Source organism: Vicugna pacos, chromosome 22, assembly GCF_048564905.1.
Source record: "Vicugna pacos chromosome 22, VicPac4, whole genome shotgun sequence".
NCBI lineage: Eukaryota > Metazoa > Chordata > Mammalia > Artiodactyla > Camelidae > Vicugna > Vicugna pacos.
This window is the reverse complement of record NC_133008.1, coordinates 6,721,639-6,738,312: the sequence shown is the minus strand read 5'-3', so window position 1 is coordinate 6,738,312 and position 16,674 is coordinate 6,721,639. Positions and strand designations below refer to the sequence as shown.

The following is a 16,674-nucleotide window of genomic DNA, read 5'->3' as shown; positions in this document are numbered from 1 at the left end:
TGCTCTGTGCATTTTTATGGCAAAATTCGGTGAGATTTGAAAAGCTACCCTAACAACCACCACCCTGTCCCAGCTGAGGGCCTCTCCACCAGGCTTTGCTTCCTGCCCTTCCGCTGAGTAGCCCTTGTCGAGGCCGCCGTGGCCTCCACCTGCCATCTCCAGCGGTCAGGTCTTACTTTTTATGATATGTGACCTCAAATCCAAACTGAATTCTTTCCAACTCTTTCTCTTTCAAAACCTGCTCTTCCTCGTGTCATTAAATGGCAGTTCTATTTTCTAAGTTCCTCAGGCCAAAAACGACGGGTTTTTGTAAACCCCTCTCTTTCTCCCATACCCTCCATCTAATCCATCAGTTCCCTCAGATCTACCTTCAGACTCTCTCCTGCACACTAACAATGAACAATCCCAAAAGCAAATTAAGAGAATGATTTTATTTACAAGATCGAATAGAATAAAATGCTTGAGGCTAAACTTAACTAAGCAGGTGAAAGACTCGTAAGCTGGAAACTAGAAAACGCCGGTGCAAGAAATTAAAGATGCAAATAAATGGAAAGAAGTCCATCTCGCGTTCATGGACTGGAAAACTTAGTATTGTTAAGATGTCAGTATTACCTAAAGTGATCTGCAGATTCAGTGCCATTACTATCAACTGACTTCTGCAGAAATACAAAAATCTACCTAAGATCCACATGGAATCTCAAGGGACCCCAAACAGCCAAAACAATCCTGGAAATAGAATAAAGTCGGGGTTCTCGAATTACCCAATTAAAAAATGTACTCACTGTAACGCCACAGTGCTGAGGCAGCGCAGCGCTGGCATGGGCATGCAGGCCAGCGGGACAGGAAGAGAGCCCGGCACAGACCCCTGAGTATGTGTTCAACCAGTTTCTGACAAGGATTCCAAGACCATCCAGTGGGAAACAAACAGTTTTTATAACAATTGGTGTTGGAAAAGCTCAGTATCCATTTGTAAAATGATGAGGCTGGACGCCTGTCTCATACCATGTACAAAATTAACTCACAATGGAGTCAAGACCTAAATGTAACAGTTAAAGCTGTAAAACTCTTAGAACAAAACAAAGAGGAAAAGCTATGACGTTGGATTGGCAATTATTTCTTGGATACGACATCAAAAGCGCCATGAAAGAAAAACAAACTGGACTACGTAAAAATCAAAAACTTATGTGCTTCAAAGGACACAGTCATCAGAGTGAGAAGGCAATCCACGGAGTGGGAGAAAACACTTACAAACCATGTATCTGATAAGAGGTTAATATCCAGAACTTCTCCAACCCGACAGCAAAAACAACCTGATTAAAAAAATAGACAAAGGACCTGAACAAACATTTCTCCAAAGAAGATATACAAAAGGCCAACAGGACATGAAAGGACCCTCGATGCCACTAATCACTGGGGAAATGCAAACAAAACCACAATGAGGCACCATTTCATATCCACCAGAACGTCATTATGAAAAACCACAGCAGCAGTGCTGGTGTGGATGGCGAGAAAGGGACCCTTCTGCATTGCCGGTGGGAACGTGACCACTGTGGAAGACCATTCAGCAAATATCAGACACTGATCTACCCTTTGGCCCAGCAATACCATGGCTGGGTATATCCCCAAAATAAGTGAAAGCAGGGTCTTGAAGAGATATTTGTACACCCACGTTTATAGCGGCATTATTCACAACAGCCAAAAGGTGACAGCAGCCCAAGTATCTATCAAAAGACGAATGGCTAAACAAAATGTGGTGTGTACATATACACGTACACACAATGGAACACTATTCAGCCTTAAAAAGGAAGGAATTCTGACATATTCTACATGCAGATGAGCCCTGAGGACACTATGCTGAGTGAAAGAAGCCAGGCGCAAAAGGATAAATACCGCATGACTCCTCTTCCATTGAGGTGCTGAGAGTAGTCAAGCTCACGGAGGCGGAAAACAGAACGGTGGCTGCCAGGGGCTGCGGGTGGGGATTAGGGGGTGGGGAATGGGGAGTTAGTATTTAATGAGTACAGAGTTTCAGTTTTCCAAGATGAAAAAAGCTCTGGTGGTGATGGCTGGACAACCAGTGTGAATACACTTGATACCACTGAACTATACACTTAAAAATGGTTATGATGTTAAATTTTATGTTATATGTATTTTACCACAATAAAAAAATAAATACATGTATCTCGAATCTGACCACTTCTCACCAACTCCACTGCCACCACCCTCGACCAAGGTCCTACCATCCGCACCCTGGTCATTGTGACAGCCTTCCAATCATCTCTGCTTCTATTCTTGTCACTCTCTAGTCCAGCTCTGTTCTACAGAAATGCAATGAGAGCCACATGTGTAATCAAAGATTTTCTAGTCGCCACATTAAAACACATAAAGGAAATTGTGAGGTTAAATTTAATAATATATTTATTTAATACAGTAAAAAAGAATGATCATTTCAACATGAAATCAACCAATAGAGAAATTATCAAGATGTTTCATATTCTCTTTTTCACACTGATTCTTCCGCCTCTGGGGTGCAGTTTACGCTTACAGCACATTGCAGTGTGGACTGGCTGCCTTTCGAGCGCTCGACAGCCACGTGTGGCTCCTGTATTGGACAGCTGCCCCTCTATTCCATTCTCAACCTGCTGCCCAGAGTAATTCTATTAAAACGGAAACAGATTGTGTTCCTCCTCCAGTCAAAACTCTGCACCGGCTCCCACCTCACTCAGAGTCGAAGCTAACGTGCTTACAAGGGCTGCGGCTTCGCATGATCCCGCTTCCCGCTCCCTCTAATCTCTCATCTCAGCAGCCTGTGCCAGGCTCAGGCCTGCCTCCCGGCCTTGGCACCTGCCATTCGCTCTGCCCCGAACCCCCTTTCCCCAGATACCTCATGGCTTGTTCTCTTACTTCTTTCAAGTTCCTGCTCAAAGACCACTTGGTCAGAGCTCCCCCACCCCTGGCACTCCTGGTCCCTTCATTCTGCTTTATTTTTATCCGTGGCCCTTGTTGCCACCTGACATCTTGGATGTTTGTTTGCTTATAGTCTGTCTCACTAGAACATAAGCACTAAGACAGCATGCATTTTGTCCAATGTGCTCTAAATTCCTAGTGCCTAGAAAAGTACCTGTCACCTATCGGGAATGTGATGAAAAGTGTGCTAGATGAATGAATGGCAGGTTCTCAGAAGGGGCCAGGGTCTGCGCTGACTCTGGCTGGTCAGGCCCTGTCATTCATGGTGTTGGGCCTCAATGTTCCTGCTCATGTCCCTTTTCACCCAATCCAACCTCACTCTTTCTTGAAATCCCAGATTCAGCCCCACCTCCTCCAGGAAACCTTTCTTAATGTCTCCAATGCTCACTGATTCTGCCCACTCCCTTCCCGTCCATTCCTTGTTTACTTAATAGTTTACTGAGTGTCGATTACAGGGGTGGACAATTTTAAGGCTTTCGTGGGCCCTTACATTTAAAGGTTGGGTTCTGGGGAGCTGGAGGGTACATGCCAGCACTTGGCTCCAGCGCCACCCAGGGCGAATGTGGGCCTTACAATGCCAGGGCTGCTGACTCTCCTAGAGCAGCCAGATGTGCGGATTTTTATACGGACTCTCCTAGTCATGAAGTGTTTTCACAAGTCCGGACTGATAATAGCGCACGTCTTGTCCTACCAAGTAGCAAGGGAGTGATCAAACAGCCAGGGTCGTGTTAAAAGGACTCAGATGCCACCCTGAATAAGTCCCTTCTGGTCACAGACGGAATGAGAATAGTAACTCACGGACTAAGGTTGTTTAAGTCTGTAAGTTCCTAATTTTACCAAAAAATAAACATAAAAACCAAATTGGTCACATTTGGAGGATACTAGAAAACCCACTCACCATTTTAACAACCGGTGAATAAAAGGAAAGAGTAAAAGACTTAATTCTGCCTTTTCTATTTGAACTGTGCCTCAGGGTAACCACACAGTCGATGGGGTCAGTTCCTCTGTACGGACGTAGTCCATGTCGTGAACAGAAGGACTGGGAGAATCACAGAGCCACATCCTGCAGTCCCTGGTGAACTACCTAACGCATCACCCAGGCAGTGCCTGTCAATGACCGGCAGCAGCACGTAACAAGGTGACCAGGCGCTGTGTGCCTCCTGGAAGCACACAGCACCTCAGTCCCACGTACAAGTGGACCTGTCCCCGCAAAGCTCAAACAACTGAGCCCGGATCTGATCCGGATTTCACTACTCAAGCACCAACTTGGAGGAAATAGGGGACAAAAGAATCCATTAAATGCCTCCAGGGGATGCAATCAGCGTATACCAGACTGTGAGAAACTCTACAGCACAAACGGCCCAACTCTTTCAACAAGATAATGCAAGAACAAAGAAAGAAAAGAGTGAGAGATGGGACAGAAACCTACAGATGAAGGAATTCTATCAACCGATTGTAATGTGTATATGACCTATGTGTGCCTCAATTCAAACGACTAAACTGTAAAAGGTACCCCCGCATTTGGGGAAACATAAATACAAGTAATTGATGTTAAAGAATTACTGTTAACATTGTTGGTGTAGTAAAGAGATTGAAGTTAAGTGTTCAAAAGGGAGACTTTCTCTGTAAGAGACACGGATGAGACAAGGGCCAGGCAGATAAACCCAAGCTGGACAGGTCTAAACCGGGCGGCTATCGGCGCAGCAGCAGTTCAGAAGGGACAGAGACGCAGGTGGCTGGTCCAGCCAGCGACGGCCTCTTACGTGGAACGGGACTTGATGCAGGTGGGGGATGCTCAGGAGGACTGCAGGGCAGTTGGGCGGAGAGGCTGTGACCTGGGCACCGCAGCGTGGCCGGGACACCTGAGGCTGAGGCTGGGTTAGGTTTCCCGGCCCTCCCCACCTAAGGCCCCCGGCAGGCACCACAGGGCCGCCCGGACTCTTCGGGCCCTGCCCCCACCGCACTGCTCCGAGGGGCCCTCTCACCTCTAGGGCCGGGTCCACGGCGCTGGCTTTTCTCCCAGCTCTGCTGCTGCCCAGCTGCTTGGACGGCGTTTTCTGGAGGAAGTCAGAGATCCTCTGAACCAAGAAGTCGCGGTCTTTCAGGTTGGCGAACAGGAAGGTCATTTTGCTCTTGGTGCTGATGGACAGAGGGCTGGGCAGGACACTGGAGCTGTCAGCTTTTTCAACAATGGTAACCTGAGAAAGCAAAAACACCATTTGTGGGTCTGCGTCTTGGGATGTAAAGCCGGATGGTTTTATGAAGGTGAGCGCATGGCGGGCTCAGGTCATCCTCTCCCGCGCGTGGCGTGGGTACCGGACGAGGGGCTCTCTGGGCCTGGCCAGTTCACACTCTGGCTCTGCCACTCGCTGCTATGTGGGTTAGGTGTATGTCTGAGCCGCGTGTTTTCACCTGTTGACGGGCGTGAGCACGCTGGCCCTGCAGGACCATCATGAGGATGGATGCAGAAGGCAAAGCTGGAGCCCACTGCTGGCCCTGCTCCACTTCCCCGAGATGGCCAGCGGATGCCCCCACCCCAGAGCACAGTGAGCAGCCCCGCTTTCAGGGCAGGGCTTCCACGGGGCGCCTCTGCAGAGCCTGCAGCCTGAGCTGGGGGGAGAGAGTGGACATACAGGCTAGTGGATGTGGTCCCCTGGGGTGGTGAGAGCCACAGGGCGAGCTGCGAGGCCCCTGGGCTGTTTCTTGCTGAAGGTACCTCTGGGGAGGCAGCAAGTGAACTGAGACCTGGTACAGCCAGATGAAGAGCTGGGGCGAAGGCCGGCAACCACCCTGAGGAGGGGCCAGACTGGCCTGATGGACAAGGAAAGGCTGGAGAACCTGGGGCAGGTGGGCACGGGTGGGTGGGGTGTGTATTTTTGTATGTGAGTGTGGGCACACACGTGTGCACGTGCATGTGTGCAGGCTGAGCTCTGAGTGGGGGTGGAAGGTCTCCCAGGTCACGGCAGGCAGCTGGGGACTCCTCTAACCACAGAAGGCGCTGGTAAGACTACACAGGGCGGGCAGAACTTTAAATCATGCTGGCTGCTGGGGGAGGAAGGGCCCTAAAGCCTTCGGTGTGGACCCAGCCCAAGCAGACAGCAGTGTCCCAGGTGGCGGCTGCGGAGAGGAAGGGGCGTGCTCTGAGAGTGGGGTGGGCAGGATGTGCCGCGGTCAGGACGTGCGAATGCGGCCAGGTCACAATCAAGAACGGCTCCCGCTTTTCACCAGAGCAGGTGAATGGAGGGGATGTGGCTCCTGGAGGTGAGGATGAAGAGAGAATGTTTGGGAGTGCAAATTCAAGAGCCCAGTGGACACCCGAGCGTGGCTGGCTCTGTGCGAGGAGCCCCTGTGAAGCCCCCCAGCTGGGACACTGAGGGCCGGTCAGTGCTGGGCAGGGGCCTCCACCCTGACCAGCTGCAGAGCCCCATCCCAAGGGCGCAAGGTGGTCCTGCCTCCCGGCTCAGCCAGAGTTCTCTGCTGTCAGACATGTCAGGACTCAACATGAAGAACGGGGCTGGGCCCAAGATGACCCCACAGCCGCCCCAGGCCTCAGGGCCTGGTTAAGCCCAGCGCCGAAAGACAGCGTGGGGTCAGGGGCCACCTCTGAGCCCCTCAGCCTGGAGCTGGGGCTGTTTTAAGCCCTTTGCCTCTGATGTCCCTTGGGGAAACGGAGGCAGCATACTACCCCACACCTGTTCACAGCCGCACCTCCAGCTTGAGGGTTTTGTACGAACGCCAGGGAGATCTCACTGCTCTGGGTTTTAACTAAAATGAAAACACTGTGATTTGGGTTATAACTTAAGAACCTCACTGCGCTTCAGCCAGTTTGCCCCGCTTGGCTGTTAAGCGGAAGGAAGCCCGGGATCTACCCTGACTGCAGGTTCAGTGCATTCTGCCTGGGGTCGAGGGAGGCTCTTCCTCACTGTCCACCCTCTACTGCAGCACAGGACGAATGGCCTTGTTTACTAGAGCCACCACAGAAGCCCAAGAAACCTGAAGAAAAACACCTGACAAGTGAGAGCTGCCCCCCACACCTGACGGGAGAAAGCTCATTCTACCTGACAGGTGAGAACTGACCCCTACTCTGACAGGGGACAGCGGCCCCCACCCCTGGTGAGTGAGAATGGACCCCTACTCCTGACAGGGGACAGTGGCCCCCACCCCTCACAGGTGAGAGCTGACTTCCATGACTCTGCTGGAGCCTGAATCAGAGTCACGGCAGGTGTCAGGAGAGGAACAGCGATGGGGCCTCCGAGAGCGACATGGTGGGGCTGGGGTCAGAGACCTCGAAGCTCAGTCAAAACAGGGCTTTGCCAAAGCCCAACTGCAAGGCCCAGGAAGGCAGGACTAAGGGACACTCACCTGCAGGAGGCCACTGGGCTCTGACCGGGGAGGCGGGCGCTTCCTGCAGTGCCCTTATGTCCTACTGTGAACTCTGCTGGCAGTCCAAAGCCCCCCATCTTCCCACCAGGCAAGCTGACCCCTGAGGGGGCATCCAGTGCACCCCACTCCTGGTGGGGCTTGGTACAGGATGGGTGCCTGGGGAGGTGTTGACCCGGCATGTGCCCTCTGTGTGCCCATCACCAAACCCCAGGGGGCTGCGCGGGCTGGGGACCTCGCCAGGTGCCCTGCAAGTCAGGGCAGAGCCGACGCAGGCCTAGGGCTCACCTCGCGCAGGGGTATGATGAGGTGGCAGGCGTCCTCCTCCTTGCTGGCGAAGCAGATGTAGTTGCTGGAGATGAACATCTGGCCGGGGATGTGCAGCTTGTTGAAGGGGGTCCACAGGGTGCAGCATGTGTGGCCGTCCAGGCGCTCGTCCCTGGGCAGCCGGAACGTGGCGCAGTAGCACTCGTTCTTGGCTCGAGCATCCAAGTCTCTGGGGAAACCAAGGTGGGGGTGGGAGGAAAGGCGACAAGAGTTGGGGCCAGCACACCCACGAGGGGGCCCCACGCTCTCAGCTTCCACGTTGGTTCAGGCTCTTGGAGGACCTCCTGTGAGCAAGTCGTGCCCGGGGAGCTCAGAGTTCAATAAAACATGCACATTAAACGGCCGACTAGTAAAGTGTGGACACCCACGTGCCGCGTGGAGGTGTGGCCAGTCAGCAGCACACCCGGGGGACACTACAGCTGCAGGAGGCTGACAGAGTGTGACATGTCACCCACCTGGTACTGAGGGTGGGCAGTGTCCAGAGGGTGCCCACACCCACCCTGCTGCTTCTCACCAGGAAGACCCAACCCCACCCAGAAACCCAGACAAGGGCCTCCCGACAGGCAGGTGTGGAGTTAAGACTAAAACACAGGGGGCGGTTGCTTAACAGAAACACACGCTCGTCCGTCAGATGGCTGCGTGGGGCGCGGGCCGGGCAGCCTGCTCCAGGCCCCTGCGGACGCCCTGCGCTCATAAACTCTGCCCAGCCCTCGGGGGCCGCCGGGGGCCTGAGCTGGCCTGCAGGCACACCTTGATGGACGGCGCCAGAGACGGTCAAGTCCCAGCCCTGCTGATTTTCTTCCTGGAAGGTTCTGAAAGCCCCCGTCACTCGCATCAGGAGAGTGACATCCTTGGACAGCATTCTGGTTCTGAAGGTGCACCCAAGTGTCTAGGCTTAGGCCACAGTCTCTGGGCACATGGGTGTGAATCTGACCATGGGACCCCAGGGCTCAGGGCACCTCTGAGCTCCTCACCAGCCTCGCGGTTTTCCACGAAGCTCAAACAGAGGAGTGCAAACAGAAGAGCTCCAGGGGACTGGCTCCAGCAATTCACTGCTCTGTCCACCAGCTCCCACAGTCAGGCCTGCGCAGGGCAGTCTCCTGGGGCCTGGGGCCTGAGGCCAGGGCCGAGGGGTCCCGGGAAGAGCTGCCAGTCACGGTGGGATGGTGGCAGCGCACTCTGTGCAAGTACTCAGTGAAGCCTTCTGATGGCCCCGCTCCCGGCTTACAGCTAAGGCACGGGGGTCCGGGGCAAGTCACTCTACCTCTTTGTGCCTCAGCTCCTGTCTAAGAGCAAGGAGCCAGCAGGCACCTTCCCAGCACAGGGCTGCGAGAAGCCACGTAAGAACTCCCTCCACATCAGCGGTAGGGTTTTTAGGACAACACCTCTGTGAATCTCTCGGGACCCTCCCCCCACTATCAGAGACCACCCTTCACCAGTCCCCTTCCCTCGAGGGGAGCCTGGGAAGGGTGAGGAGGGCGGGTCCCTGCTGGGGGCAGGGGAGGCACAACACACCGCTTCAGAGCCGAGATGTTCCTGTGTGGCTGGGGGGGCCTGGGCGGCGCCTTGTCCTCCAGGAAGCCCTCACTGTCCAGCAGCTGCCGCATGGCCAGGTTGGCCAGTTGCTCCATGAGCTTGAACGTCTCGCCGATGTTGAGGAACATGGAGAAGAAGAGCTCCTGGTCCCGGGTGTCCACGCGGATGCTCTCAGGGAAGAGGAGCGTGGCGTTCTTCTCCAGCCGAGTGACGTCCACCCACTGCACCACCAGGCTCACTGGACACCAGAGGGGACAGACACACCACCAGGTCTAACCAGCTGGAGGGCTGGGCGGGGCAGGCTTCCGACTCACATCTGTACCCAGAACCCAACGGGGGGAGCCAGGCAGTATTCACAGCCTGACCCCCTGCCTGAGCCTGGTGGTACTGCGACACGAGCCCCACAAGGAGGGACCACACCGCCCTGGGCCAACCCAGTGCCCAGCCCTGAGAATCTCCCGGGTGAACGTTCGCCCACCCAATGGCTGAAGGATGACATGAACGGAGCAGAAGTGAGCCAGCTGAGACCCTGGACCTGAGAAGCCCCACTGAGTGGAAGCACACTGATAGGGGAACAAAAGTTGCAACATGGCTTGATCAGCACAGAGAGGGCGCCGGATCCTGCCCGACAAAATGCAAGGGCAGGAGGAAGGCAGGGGAGGTTGTGACATGTGCCTGGTGGGGAGGCAGCTTCGCTGGGCCCAGGAAAGGCAACACTGAGAACAACTAAAGTCCTGGGGGCTCCTTCCGGGGGAGACACAGTAGCAGAGGCAGTGGCTGGGCGTCTGCCTTGTGTCCAGAGGCCAGGGCTTCCCTTGCGGAGGGGCCTGCAGCATTTGGCTACGGGGTCCACGTCCAAGGCACCATGTAACCTGGAGCCACCCAGGGATACCGTGTGCCCTGGCATACGCGACTTGAAGGAGGGGAGGCCCTGTGCAGAAAGTCCCCACGTGAAGGACCATGCTGGTTGATGGAGACGGGATAGGAGCCTGTGAGAGCCAGGTGCTCCTGGTTCAAGTCTGGGCACTCCAGTGGTGGGCCGCTAGGTTCTGGGGAGACCCTCTGGTGGGGGTGGGGGTACAGAATGTCTAGGGGCCGCAGAGGGAGAGCCCTCGGGAACTCCGGCACTCTGAGGAGGCCACGCTTTCTGGAGGTGAGGCAGAGGAGCTGTGGATGAAGGGACTGGGGGGGGGGTGCTGGGAGCACGGGGGCGTCCCCGACCCCCGCACTCACCCTCCTTGCCCAGCAGGAAGGAGTAGAAGCACAGGTGGTTGACGGTGAGGTAGAGCCAGCCCTGCCGGGGCACGCGGCCCTTCCAGTAGCTGCAGGAGTAGTAGTTGACCAGCTTCTCCCCCTCGGGCATCCCGAACTGCTTCCGCATCTTCACCTCCGCCTCCTTGAATTTCCCGGGGTCCTCGTCTCCCTGCGGCTGCAGGTTCTTGTTCTCTTCCGCAATGATTCCCTGTGGGAGGACAAGGGGACTGATTCCCAGTAGGCCCCAGGGTTCCTTCCCACAGCCCCAGGGAACTCAGGCAGTGCAACCCAGGGTGCTTGCACGCTGGCCCAAGGGCCATGAGCAGGTAGGCCCTGACGCCTGCTCTGGCTGGTGCACGTGGTTGGACAGGTGCCAGGCAGGTTCCCCAACTCCCTGAGCTGTTACCACCACTGGCTAGGAGCAGAGGCTTTTAAATGAACATTTTAATGTACATATCTGAAAAGTATAACATGGTAAAAAAAATGCAAATAGTAGAAAAGTGTTCAGTGAGTTCTCAGTTCAGTGAGAAGGGAACCTCCATCTCCCCTGCAGTTGTAGCCACCTTGCTGGTTTCCTCCCAGACACGCAGGCACTGACGCACCTTTCAGAAAATACACGTGGTCTTCTCTTTCCCTCTCTGTTTACCCAAATGGGACCTTGCTGTGGCACTGTGCTGTGAAGTGCTTTCCTCATGACAAGGTCTTAGGGGAAATTCTCTATTTGACACTACTCCTCCCTCCCATACTCACAAGCCAGCCGCAGGGCCCACCCAGCACGGGGCCCAGAGACCAGCCGCAGGGCCCACCCAGCTCAGGGCATATCTATGCTGTGTTCTGCAAGCATCTGCACTGGGCTCAGGGTGCCCAGAGACATCACCCTGGGCCACAACCCTCCTGGGGTAAAACAGGTTCTTAGTGCACCTGGCAGACTTTCCAGGAGACCGAGACTCAATAAACTAAGGTAATTCAAGGCAGTGTCGTGGTCCAGACACTGCTTCTCCTCAGCCTCCTGGCAGCCTCCAGCCCACAGGTTCTGATACACAGTGGTATTTCCATAAAACGTTCAGTTCTCAATATTTCCTAATTTTCATTTTTCCTTTGAGCCCCCTAGAACTTCGTTCTGTCTTGCCGATTAGCCCGTTTGGGCCTGGCATAAGGGAAACATTCTGCAGCGTAGCTGCCGCAGTTACTAGTGCCCAGCTGGCTCGTTAGGAGAGTGGAGACTTGCCTCTACTCTCTTTGCCTGTCTTCCTGGAGCTAGAAAGGCAACACAGGGCCCCCTGAGCCCTAGGGTGCACAGGGGACTGCTAAGGAGCTCTTGGTGCCATCTGCCCGGGTGTAGGAGGTTCTGGCGTAAAGAAGTCACAAGGGCTTGTCCAAAGCAAGCCTGCACAATACAACTTTGACCCAGTAAGAGCACTGAGCAATCTAGCCTAAGGCAGTAATCCAACAGAAGGAAAGACACACACGTGCACTCATACAGACGCTCATCATGTCAGTTATTCCCTAAAGATGAAACAGCCCTCACGCCACTTTTACACACTGCTATAATCTTCATAATTATTTTGGTTGCTGTAAAATATTCCATTAAGTTTACCCAAATCCCCTGAATATAAAGTGCTCAGCACTGTACTCACACAGAAAGTACTGAATAAATGCTATGCAGGCAAGTATGACCACTCGCCTTCTGCAGAGGAGAGGACAGCTGCTTCCCCTCTCAGGGCGGGCCTGGGAGGCACCGCTTCCAGTCCTTCTGCTGACACTGCTGCGGGGAACATCCTGACACATACGTCACTCTGCACTTACACATACACTGCAGGGCAAATTCCAAGGGGTGGAACTGCTGGGTCAAAGAGTCTGTGCAGTTTGAAGTAAATGTGAGTTTTACGGTAGAAATACACCCCCAACTCCCCTGTCGCTTCCCACTTCTTCCCCCGTTAGCCAGGGAACCGGCGTCAGAGCTGTGTATCTGCCCCTTTGCCCTAAGGCCCTTTGCAGGAACTGGAAAGTCCCCGAGAAGCTTAGCCAGACTCCAGTGGCTGGCCGGGAGGTGGACCTAGATGTGGGCAATGAGTCCACTGCCCTTTTCAGTACCAGGACAACGGGATCAGACACTCTGCTTCCACCTGTTTAAGGGGGGAAAGACCTACACCCCGTCACTTGAAGGTTACAGGAGATGACACAGGGGACGCTGCTGGCAGAAGGGAGTGGAACCAGCAGCGGAAAGCGAATCTTACGTGTATCTTGCCCTTGACGAAGGTGGTGATATCTTCCTCATTGTCAAAGATGGACAGTGTCTGGAGTAAGTTATTTTCCAGCCATTCCCAGTGCTTCGTGATCTCTTTGCGGGAAGAACCTAGGGCAAGTTGGGTGGAATAAAGAAAAGGAAAATCATAAAACCACCAGGCCTTCAACATAAACTCGTGACCCGATTTGCTTTACCAAAGAGACTACAATCTTTGAGCTGCTTATCCTTTACTTCTTAAGTTCTATGTATGTGTATATGTATACGTGTATATATAACAAAAGTCGTAAGCGGACCTGGTAAAATAAAAAATTAAAAAGCTCAGATGAAATCACAGAGGCACGAGGGAAAACAAAGCCTCAGTTTCCCTCCAACGCCAAGAGTACGAGGGACCCCTGGTCTCCTACGTGGCCTCCCAGGAACAGTCTACACACCTGCAGGTTTGCTTACTTATTTCTTCTTGAGACAAAAGGAATTAATGTGATCTTCCAAATATAGGGGGTAAACCAGACACAGACCTGACATAAGTGACTGCCGCTCTCCTGTGAACTCAGCCGTCCACAGACAGCACCGGAGCTTCCTGCAGGACTGCAGGCCCCTGGCTGGCTGGGCCCCTACTGGGCAGGCCAGAGGCTCCCTCCTTCCCTCTCAGGGGCCAGATGCCCCACCCAGGCCTTCGCCTGCGGTGCTCCTCCTCCTCATCCGGGTTCACATCCCAGCCCTGACCCCGTCTTCTCCGGGAACCCCTATCTGATCCCTTCCGCTTCCGGCTGGCCCCCAGTGTCTGCGGGGTCACTGTCCTTCTCAGGGAGGGGCCCTTGGGGACACTGCAGGCCCAGTGGAAGTGGAAAAACTCAGAGAAGCAGCCCGATGCTACTCCCAAGAGCGGGGCAGTTATTCACCTCTGCCTCCACCAAGGAATCGGGAAAAGGAGCCCCGGGAGGAGAAGTGAAGGGAGGAGGAAGGCCCTGCGTGGCCTGGGCCCCCCCCACCGCCGCTCCGGCAGCCCACTTCTCAGGGCTTTTCACGTGTCCGGCATGGGGTTTGCGCTTAAGAACTCCGACTGAATTAACACAAGAATAAGAAGGGGAAGGAGTGAAGGCTCTGCCTGCCTCAACACCTTGCGATGGGCAGTCTGTGGGCTGCAGGTCCCAGAAGGCCAGGCGGTTCTGTGACCATGGGAGGGCCCACACACTCAGCAAGGAGGGAGCCTTAGCAGAGACACAAGGCCAGCCCGGCTATGGACCACAGACAATTTTCGCTGGGCGCCTGATCCCTGGGCACCCTAACCTTCCCTACTTGGCTACAACTCTCCCACCAGCTGAAGACGCTGACTCTGCCCTGGCCAGGCGAGTCGTCCCGTCATCTCCTCCAGCCCAGGCACCTGCTCACTGCTCTGTCACATGTCACGGTCCAGCCGGTCTCAGTTAGGGTTGATCTGTAGGTTTCTTTACATTTACCCAAGCAACTCACCATCCTAACAAGCAATTCCATGGAAAGACCCTCCCTTCTGGGCCTATGTGAGGGGGCCCATGTGAACATGATTAAACCTGGAATCCTACAACTACACAGTGATAATCATAACAGATAATCATAAATTACCCCTGGAAGTTGCTAAATCATCCATGTTTTTTCATTTTCTTTGCATATATATATATTATGGCCTCTTTTCTCTGGTGTATGGAGGCCATGGTCTAGTTGGTAGGGAAGAGATTTTCTTCTCCCTCTCCTGCTCTTTTTGCCAAGAAGTCACATTTGGATCCAGAAGTTGAATTTGCATGTGATGCAATTCCACTGTATCATTTCCTCTTACCCCCATGTTCCTGGCAGCCTGAAACAGAGGGATCTTGTCCACTATGCCTGTGTGGACCTGTCTGTCCTTTAATTATAAGTATTTACTTATATTCACTTTAAAAATTATTACTTATAAGCAACTCAATCTTCATTTCGTACTAAGTAAACCCTTAAACTATGTCATCTCTATGGTAGGTACTGGGAATAAAAATAGAACAGCTAATTAAATTATTAGTGCTATTTCTGTTTTCCAGAACTCTTCATGGAGTATTTTATTTGATTCTTAGAGCACCTTAGAGGCAACGCTATTTTCATTTTATAGGATGAAGCTGAGGCACAGAGAGGTTAAGTAAGTTGCCCGAGGTCACCAAGCCGGGAAGTGACCAAACCATAACGTTTGTCCAGGCTCCCAGGCTGCAGAGCTCACCCACGCCCTCAGGGGGTGGCTGATCTAGTGGGAGAGCCAGCAAGCCCAGTGTGAAGGTGCCAGTGGAGACATGGCAAGTCCCGTGGGGCGAGAGAGGTAGGCATGTGGGTCTGGGGAATCATTACCTCTTCTCAGGTCTCCAAGGAAAGCCATTATCCTGAGGGACAGTGACCCTGTGGCTTCTACACAGAGATGTATTCAGTACAGTGGACATGAATGGGCGCTCTGGGTCTGGCCTGCAGTTCTGTGTGACTTTGGGCAGGTTACTTAACCCCTCTGGGCTTCCTCATCTTCAAAATAGGGAAAGCTGAAGTTCCACCTTTTGGAGTTTACGGGAGTTTCACGCGTCCGGCCCGCAGGGAGTGCTGTCCGAGCGCCGGCCGCGACTGCTGCTCTACCCCGGGGACCCAGCCAGGTTGGCGCCCCTGAAAGGCAACTTCCCCCTGGACTCCGGGGGGTAGTGGTGGGGGGGTGTGTCCTCCTAGGGGGACAACTACAGCTGATTCTCGGCATTCATGGTGGTGATGTTCTGCAAAGTCTCCCAACACCGAACCCGCCAGCACTGCTCCCGGGGGAGCTGCAGGGCTGAGTTCCTGTGAGCCTCTGATCCCAGAGTTTTTGTCAGCCCATCAGTGCACCATTCTGTCTTGTGTGTCCTTCTGTTTAAAGGCACCTTATTTAATTAATATGTGTTCCTTTCTTTTTCCTTTTGTGGTTTGATTTTAACACCCTGGCACTGAACTCATGGCAAGCAGCACTGTAACTCACAACTGAAGGAAGCTCCTCTTACCCATGTTTCCTCCATAAGACACATCACAGCTTCTCCAGCTTAAAAGCACCCCACAGCACTTCAGCGCTATGCTTGGGGCCACTGTAAACAGCAGAGTTGCCAATAAAAAACACAACAGTGAAAACCATGGCACTCAGACCTCACAGAGAAGCTTGCTTGTGGTTTGAGAGCTGAAACAAGGAGGCAGGAAGATGCCTCAGCCGGGAATGTGTGTGTCTGTGACTCAAAATTTTCACAGCTCTGCACCTGCGCATTCCCACAAACGTCCATGAATGACCCCCAAAGCACCACAAGTGTTGATCTGGGGGTTTACAGTTCACTTTCAGCGAGTAGGTAAATTCAAAAATATGTCGTCCATGAATACCGGTAGATCGTCCATCTCGAGAAAAGGTTAGCAGGAACATGTGGACAGGGCGCGAGGCCAAGCCCTCAGAGAGGCGCAGGGCTGTGTGGGGCCCACCTCCGCCTGCCCTGCACCTGCGTCCAGCTGAGCTGCCTTCCTCGGCTGCAGCCTGGCCTGGGCTGTGCTGTCGGATGAGGGGCCGCGTCAGGTTCTCGGGAGGCCATGCCCAGCCCAGCCCAGGGGTGCAGGCTGTGTCCCTTCCCTTCCTGGGGCAAGCCCCGTCCGACAGCCCTTGTGACTCAGGGCACCTACCACACGCCACTGTCCAGTAGACCTGGGAGTCCTGGGTCTGGTGCAGGATGCGGTAAGGGGCCACCCGGGCGCTGGAGTCCAGCACCACATCCAGGGTGCCCACGAGAAGACCTGGCAACAGGACAGAGAGAGGGGAGGGTGAGGGCGGGCTGCGCCTGGCCGGGGCAGCGCCTTCAGCGCCCTCACCCAGAGGGCGAAATATCTTGCATCACCCTGGTCCATTAAATTACTTCTTTTTCCTTAAAGGCCTTTAGTCGGTGTCTGGTCCCTCCTGAAAAATCCCCTCCCACTTCTTCCTA

General features: G+C 53.9%; 1 protein-coding gene across 3 annotated transcripts in view; it reads right to left on the bottom strand.

The window, feature by feature from the left end:
• TBC1D9B (TBC1 domain family member 9B) overlaps positions 1-16,674 on the bottom strand; it is a 40,479-nt gene that overhangs the window by 21,293 nt on the left and 2,512 nt on the right. For all 3 annotated transcript variants that reach the window (XM_015234906.3, XM_072947091.1, XM_072947090.1), the window contains exons 2-7: positions 16,376-16,486; positions 12,702-12,820; positions 10,444-10,672; positions 9,190-9,448; positions 7,636-7,843; positions 4,953-5,165 (exon numbers count right to left, since the gene is read on the bottom strand). In XM_015234906.3, coding sequence (XP_015090392.2) covers positions 4,953-5,165; positions 7,636-7,843; positions 9,190-9,448; positions 10,444-10,672; positions 12,702-12,820; positions 16,376-16,486 — 1,139 coding nt within the window. The remainder of the gene's footprint in view (positions 1-4,952; positions 5,166-7,635; positions 7,844-9,189; positions 9,449-10,443; positions 10,673-12,701; positions 12,821-16,375; positions 16,487-16,674) is intronic.